Source organism: Ipomoea nil, unplaced genomic scaffold (genome assembly GCF_001879475.1).
Source record: "Ipomoea nil cultivar Tokyo-kokei standard unplaced genomic scaffold, Asagao_1.1 scaffold0193, whole genome shotgun sequence".
In the NCBI taxonomy this organism is placed as follows: Eukaryota; Viridiplantae; Streptophyta; class Magnoliopsida; order Solanales; family Convolvulaceae; genus Ipomoea; species Ipomoea nil.
In genome coordinates, this window is record NW_017616621.1 from 205337 (window position 1) to 213483 (window position 8147).

The 8147-nt window shown below is 33.3% G+C and overlaps 1 protein-coding gene across 1 annotated transcript; it reads left to right on the forward strand.

Moving 5' to 3' along the window:
• The first annotated feature begins 4120 nt into the window (after positions 1 to 4120).
• LOC109188525 (ethylene-responsive transcription factor ERF027-like) lies at positions 4121 to 5507 on the forward strand. The gene has a single exon (XM_019339183.1). It carries the CDS (start codon positions 4216 to 4218, stop codon positions 4936 to 4938), a length of 723 nt encoding a protein of 240 aa, XP_019194728.1. The 5' UTR covers positions 4121 to 4215; the 3' UTR covers positions 4939 to 5507.
• Positions 5508 to 8147: the final 2640 nt, after the last annotated feature.

Sequence of the window (8147 nt, forward strand, 5' to 3'; positions counted from 1 at the left end):
TTATCCGCCGCTAAATTAACTAGTGAGATTGCTAATCAATTCTCAAAGTATAGAAGATCGGGTTGGCTAACTTACTTCCCGATCCTAAGAAGATCGGGAAGTGTCCGAGATCCTGGATTTAAAGTTGCTACCCTAGGCCTGGTCGGCACATCAAGGAGGTCGGAGCCGAATCGTGCCAGGTCGACAGATAGTCGGGAACAATTCTCCTCGGCGATTGTTCTTATTCTGAACAGGTATATAGTACGGTCAAGTACGGATCCGAACGTGTCGGTATCATATATAAATTAGTCACCAAGCCTTGACTAGATTAGCCTTACACTCCTACTTAGAAGATTATGAACAAACAAAATTCCCACTAGTGAAATTAATATGTATATTTATCCTAAACCATGAGAAGGTATGTTGGCTGTTAGACACTGTTCTTCAAATCATGCCTTAAATATACACAATCAATAAGAGTATAAATTGCTGGTTTTGTTGAGCCCAGAAGTAGTATAAATTGGCAGCCGGTTACAGCGAAAAAGAAATTGCAGATCGAGAATTAGCATTATAGAAGTGAAGGAAAATTACAGAGAAGAACTGAGAGAATACGGCGGCTGTGTCTTTCTTCCGGCAGTTCCGATTCTCGCTGTTGAAGACGAAGGACGGTTTTTCCGGCGACGCCCATGTTTGACAATGGAGGAAGACATTGCTGCGCTAGGAGTTCTTCTTCTTCAATTCAAACCTTTGTCTTCTGATCTACTTAGTGTTTGTTATTATATTTGAATATTGTTGGTCAAAGAATGGAAGGAATTCTAGTTTTGATTGAAATTGCCCTCTCAACAATGATACTCATGATTGTTTTTTGTTATATTTGAGATTTCACTTTACCAACCAAAATTATTATATCTTTTTTCCGTGATGTGAAAAATCTATCGTCACTATTAAAGGTGTGCAGTGAGTAAACTCTTCTTCTATGTAATAATTCGCAATTTACACGCGATAGGTAAACCGTATGAAGTATCTTTTTGATTGATTGTGTTAGTGTGCGGCTAATTGTTTGGCCACGGTTTGGAGAGGTGAGTTCATCGTTCTGCTATCGAAACGTGACACTGACTATTACGCAAGTATAATATTAATGAAATAAAGTTACACAATTATAACTACTAACTATAGCTTTTGATATAGTAGTACAATTGATATCAGAGCATATTATAGGTTTGAATCAAGCATGTGAAGATGAGGCTGGGAGGGGATCCGAAATTAGTTTCTGCTACACTAACTACTTTAATATGATTTAGTCAAGATGTTTGATTGCTTTCGATGAGTGGTCAACAATAGCGATGAATGATTTATCAAATTCTCAAAGGGATAAGAAAATTGCTCAAGAATGACATTCCTAATAAAAAATCTGAAGTATCCGACCACTTTTCAATAATAAAAAATCTCTAATTTTCTTGAATAACATCTTGTTCAAATAAAAGGAAGGAACTTGGCTTTTCCTAAAGGAATGTTTGGTAAATAGTTGTTAACTGATTGGGTTAGTGTGCGTCGTTTGATTAATTGATAGCATTATCTAGTTGAAAAATGTTTAGTAAATTAGTTGTTAGCTGATAGCTGATTACATGCAAAATGAATTTTACAAAAAGTTTTATCGAAAAAGTTACTTTGAACTGTTTTTTGAATTTTAGTATTTTGAAACAATAAGTTGTTACAAAAAACTAATTAACCGAACACTTATATTGATTGTTTAATCAAGTCAAACAGCTAATAGTGGTCAAATAAATTAAAATTAACTAGTAAACTAACTATGTTACCGGGTCTTAAGGTATCGGATTTATAAATGGAGCTAATAATATAGCTCTGGTGTATTCCTACTTTTGCCAGATTAGTTCTCCTAACTGTTGAAAAACTTGCAGTGTTTTTGTTTATTGTCCATCCAATAATTTGCTCAACCAGTGATCAAATAGTTCTTGAATTTCTTTTTAATTTTTTTAACAATATATATAGTTTGGTATTTTAATTGTCTAAGCAGCTAGCCTACTATTTTACTTTAATTCAATTATTTTAAATTATTTTCTTTGATTAGTATTCTTAGCTTTATTGAATTCTAAATAAATTTTTGTGGGTTCACTCCTTACTTTAATTTAATACACTATACTACTTTTGTGGCATTTGCATTTACAAGGTCTATAAAATTACCCATAAAACTACATTATTATTAGTATTATAAGATCAAGAACTTTGTTTGTGCTCCAAATGGGATAGTCGAGTGAGTGAAGCATAAATCTCGTAACTAAAGGTAATAAGTTTGATTTTTGCAAACACTCTCTCGATTGAACCCATCACATAACATCTCCAGACTCCCTACCGTGATTTACGGAGAAAAAGAAAAAGAACTTTGTTTTTTCTATTACTATATATATATATATATATATATATATATATATATATATATATATATATATATATATATATATATATATATATATATATATATATATATATGAATTGAAATGATACACTCCATTTACCTCAAATATACATCTTTATATATTATTTATTGATTACATCAGTTCTTTAACCGATTTTAAACAAGAATTTTTATCATTTTAATTTAATAAAATTCTTAAATATATAAATATTTTGATTAGTATTAAATTAAATATTATAAAAATAAATTGTAAATAACTCAATTCAAATTTTCAATTTAAACAAGACTAATAAGTTAGGACAAAGGGTATCTGTAACATAGAGGAATAATTTAAATAAATAAATAAAAGTCGCAAGGCTAGAAAATTAGAATATATATATATATATATATATATATATATATATATATATATATATATATTTTTTGAAAGTTACTGGCTCTATTACATTGTAGTATCTGTTCATATACTTTCTCAACCTACTGAAACACAAAGAAAATTAGAATATATAGTTGTTTTTAATTATTAAAAAAAAAAAATTAATCCCCCAACTAGGGGTTTTAATTTATTTTTTCTCTAGTCATAATTATTCGTACTCCTAACTCTTTGGCAAATACCAAACACTTATCATCACCAAATTGCATTATTGGATATTTCATATAACACCAACATAAATCTTTTATGAGTGTTGGGTTTGAAGGCGCAATTTTTCTCCTTTATGCTTATATAGCAATCAACGACACGTCACATTTTGATGACGAATGTTAGATTTACCCTTCTAATCCTCTGCTCAAAAACGAGAAAGTCCAAATAGTGAACCCTGTCATTGAAAATGGTGTTGACTACTACACAAAAAAAAGGTATGTCTTTGTTATTAGTTATAACTTTTGACTTAGTGATAAGCAATTGATCTTGAGAATTAGATTTAGGTACTGATTGATAAAATAGTTAGCCTATCAGTCAATTTTGGCTTGTTTGACCACATTAGCTATTTGACTTGATTAAACAACCAATATGAATATTTGATTAATTAGCTTTTTGTAAAAACTTATTGCTCTAAAACACTAAAATTCAAAAAACTACTTAAACAACTTTTCCGATTAACTTTTTGAGAAAGTCATTTTGTGTGTAATCAACTATGAACTAACTAATTTACCAAACATCTTTCTACAATCCGTTAAACCCACTAACTCAGTCAGCTAACAGCTAACAGCTAACCGCTATCAGCTAACACCCTTAGTGCTCCTACTTCAAAAAAGCAACTTATATATGTAACTATTACTTTAAAAAAAATAAAAAAAAATCATATTAATAAAAAAGGCTAGCAAGCTATAATCCTAATACTATCCTATATATACCAAAATATCCATTATATTCCATTTATATATATTATGTTATAGACAATGGTACACAACCACATGGGCGCCCACAAAGATGTTAGAGATGTTGGTGACAGTATAAAATGTAGTGGACACAATAGATAACAGCTATGTATATATATATCAACTGGATTGCTTATTTTGTGCCCAGTCCGTGTATATATCGCTCAGCTCATCTGATCTTTCCCTTTCAATTTGCACCAAAACCCTCCAAAACCCTAATTAAGTCAAACCACGATTTCCCCACGCTTTCACTTTTATCCCTCATTTCTTCTCATATATATACTATACATACATATATACACCACTCAAATTAAATCATTCCACAATTCATCCATTACTGTAATATATACTAGTTCCATCAGTCACATCTCTCAACATCTATATATATATTTATATATATAGATATATGTTTGTGTGTGTTTATGGCTGACCCTAATTCGAAAATTCCAGAGATTATTAGTCAAACAGCATCTTACCCAAGTCGGCAGCTACAGGTTATTGCTGCAACTGCAACAACTGTAACGGCGGCGGCAGTTGGTGAGGATAAGGTAACGGAAACGACGACAACAACGTTGGATATTGAGAATTTGCTGTCTCCGAGGCTGGCAGAACAAGGTCAGGCTGCCGCGGCCTCTTCGCCGACGGGAGGCCGCGGGAAGCACCCAAAGTACCGCGGCGTTAGGAGCCGGAGCGGGAAATGGGTGTCGGAGATTCGGGAGCCGCGGAAGACGACGCGGATTTGGCTGGGGACGTATCCGACGCCGGAGATGGCGGCGGCGGCCTACGACGTGGCGGCGCTGGCCCTTAGGAGCGCCGAGGCCGTGCTCAACTTCCCTGCCTACGCCGCCCGGTACCCCGTCCCCGTTTCCTCCGAGGCGGCGGATATAAGACGCGCCGCTGCTAGCGCGGCGGCGATGATGAAGCCTGAGAGCAGCAGCGGCGATGGCGGCGGTAGCCGCCAAGAGAGGAAAGATGATCCGTCGGTTAACACAGAGTATATTGACGAAGAAGAGCTGTTCGATATGCACAATTTGCTGGTGGACATGGCCGGAGGAATGATGGTGAGCCCGCCGAGGATCAACTCCTCCCATCCCGCCGATGATTCCCCGGAAAACTCCGACGCCGAAACCCTCTGGAACTACTAATCATCTCAGATTCATCCCAATAACTTCCAAACACTCCATTTTCTATTCATATCAAGAAAAACAAAATCCCCCATTTTCATTGTATATTAATAATATACTGCCTAGTGAACTAAACCCGTGCAGACAAATATATGATATATATTGGCCGATGGAGGGAACCATGATCGAACAATCCCGAACTTATGCTACTAAACTACAAGGTTCTGCGAATCATCACCTAATAGTACTTTCCTTTCATTCAAGAAATGCTTTTTGCTGTTTGTATTTCATATATACATATCAGCGTTTGATTTTCTGGTTGTTCTTGTTCTTCATCATCATCTGATCTCTTGTTCTGAGCTTCCAAGATTTGATCAGAAAGTCTGAGGTTTCAGAATATTGAGATTTTTAGTAAGGTCAAACAAAACGTTTTTCAATTTCTGAATCTTCTGTTTGTCGTTCAAACGGTTTTCTTGTCTTCACTCTATCAATTAATGCAAATATTATCATGTTTTGTGATTTTATATGATATATATATTGCAGATATTCTCCCTCCTACCAAGAAACAGTTGACTTTTCCTGGGATGTAATTAAGGTTTAAACCTTTTGTTCTGTGCTTTATTTGCTTCTATCATTAGTAAAAATTTACTGGAAATTAGCTAGTTTAAATTGTAAGATGATCATCAATAACTGATGATGATATATAATCTTTCCATAATTAATTAACTTATCTGCAGTGAAACCTAGAAATATTGAAATCTTTGAGTGAGTTTAATTTCTTTTCAGCTCTAATTAGGGGAAAGAGGAAAGCAATATAGTAACATGAACAATCATACCAAAATAAAAGTTCAATTGTTTCAAGTGTCTAAGTTTTATGAAGGTGTGGCAACTAAGTAGATGGAGCACAATTTTTGTATTAAAAGGTCACGAGTTTGATTCTTGTAAATACCCTTTCAAGCCCATTGCTACTACAACTTTTCTTCATTACCCAAAGGGGGTGTTTGGTAAATAACTGTTAGCTGATTGGTTAGTGGGTTTGACTAGTTGATAGCATTAGTTGATTGTAGAAAAGTGTTTGGTAAATTAGCTGCTAGCTGATTACATGCAAAATGATTTTCTCAAAAAGCTAATCGAAAAAGTTACTTTTACCGCTTTTTGAATTTTAGCATTTTTGAGCAATAATCAATCAAACACTCATATTGGGTGTTTAACCAAATCAAACAGCTAATAGTGGTCAAATAAGTCAAAATTGACTGATAAGCTAACTATGTTACCAAACAGGGCCAATAACAAAGAGCTCATCACGTGTGACCAAATAACAACATAATTGGGGGCAACCCCAGCCAAGTTGGCAAACAGTTGGTTTGGTAATCATAAGTTTACAAGTCTGACTTCCAATGGGAGCGCCCTATTGATCATCTTGGCTCGAGCCGGTCAACTATGGGTAATCTAGGCTAGTTCACCTCCTTATAATCCTTTGTCAGTTAGAGTCACAAGGCAAGTTTACCATACTCTTAGGTAGTGACTATGAGTTTTTCTAGTCACTAAAAAAAACAACATAACGAGTTAGTTCCACAAAAAATGTCTCTTGATTATTAAGTTTTAATTTAATTTTACATTTGGTTTTAGACTTCAAAATCAAACACAATTAGTCTTTGATTATTGAGAATTTATCGTATTTAATTCTTCATTATCAAATCTGAATTAGATTCCACATGAAGGATGAGTGGAGTTTCTAATAGATGGAATTTAGAGTTTGATTTTAATTCTTAATTTGGGAATTTTGACTTTGTTAAACTAATGACTGAAGTTACCAGGCATCATATCAATATATGAATTAAAGTTACAATTTTACTCTCAAATTTAACTATTCCTCAATAAATTTGGTAAAAATTATTGAATCTGACCATTTTAAATAATTGAGAACTAATATGGTCTACTTTAAAATGAATGAGTACATATGAGAAAACTCAATGAGACATATAGTGATAGTACATAAATATTATATGTCTGCACGGGTTTAGCTCACTGGTTCAGTAGGCAGTATTTGGGGGAAGAAAAGTATAAAAATATTATTATTTTGTCTGATTTTACATTTTAATGTTCAACTCCTAACACTGCAATGAAATTCTTTTTATCCATTAACTACTCTAAATTGATCAACCCCGTCCAATATTAAAAAAGAATTGCATGGCTTTGGAGGTCCTGCACATCATTGGGACCCAGAACATCGTCATTTAGAAGCGTTGTTGAAGCACACTTTGAAGTTTCCAATCACAAAAAAAGGACTAATTGCAAGCTACAATCTTGGCAAGGAAATCAATTAAACGATTTTGTTCTTTGAAAATATGACACACACAAACGGTCCATTGTTGTTATAACATTAGGCATCTACTACACTCATGAGCAAAATAATCTACTTATTTGTTATTAAATATTATCATGTAAAGATATAAAATTAGGAAAGAAATGTAGCATTATGCAATCATGATATAAACTCAAAATAAGTGATAACTAATCATTGGACATTTAAAAAAAAAAAAAAGAATCTTAGAATAAATTCCCTAAAATAAAACATGAGAACAATCCTACCTCACAACCTTAATTATGGATCATAATATTTTGTTTTGTTGTGTTTGACCGTCGAACTTGAAGGAATTAGTCTCTTTTGGGGCTAACGTGCTAAAAGCCTAATCTGCCGCCGGTTGTAGGGTTTGGGGGAAATTGTTAGTGTCAAGTACTATTGCATTAGTTTATTAAGCTTCTAAAACATTGTGATCATATGATGCCAAGCTTAGATTAGTGAAATTTGCAATAATGAATAAAGAGAAGTTTCTAGAAGGCCATAGGCAACCAACCAGCAGTTACGAAAACAAAATATTTATTTCCTTATGCATATATGTAATCATTAATATCACGTTTTAATAGTAAAATATTAGACTCAACCCACCAACTTTTGCCTTAACAATACTAATACAATGTTATAACTTTTTAATATTGGTCACTTATTATGCATTACTTTACCTCATTATATAGTTGCATATAAATTTATATGCATGTAATAGTATTGTGTATGTAACCCAGGCCACACCAACAAGTGTGTCTAATGGGATTTTAACAATGACATTAAATTCAGAAGGTCTCACTTTTAATTAATAGATTCAAAGGTCTTTGGCAATTACCATTTTTTTTTAATCCACCAAAAAAAAAAAAAAAAAAAAAACTTAAAA

Coding starts and splice junctions, on each gene's coding strand:
- LOC109188525 (XM_019339183.1), top strand. CDS start 4,216: ATGGCTGACCCTAATTCGAAAATTCCAGAGATTATTAGTCAAACAGCA.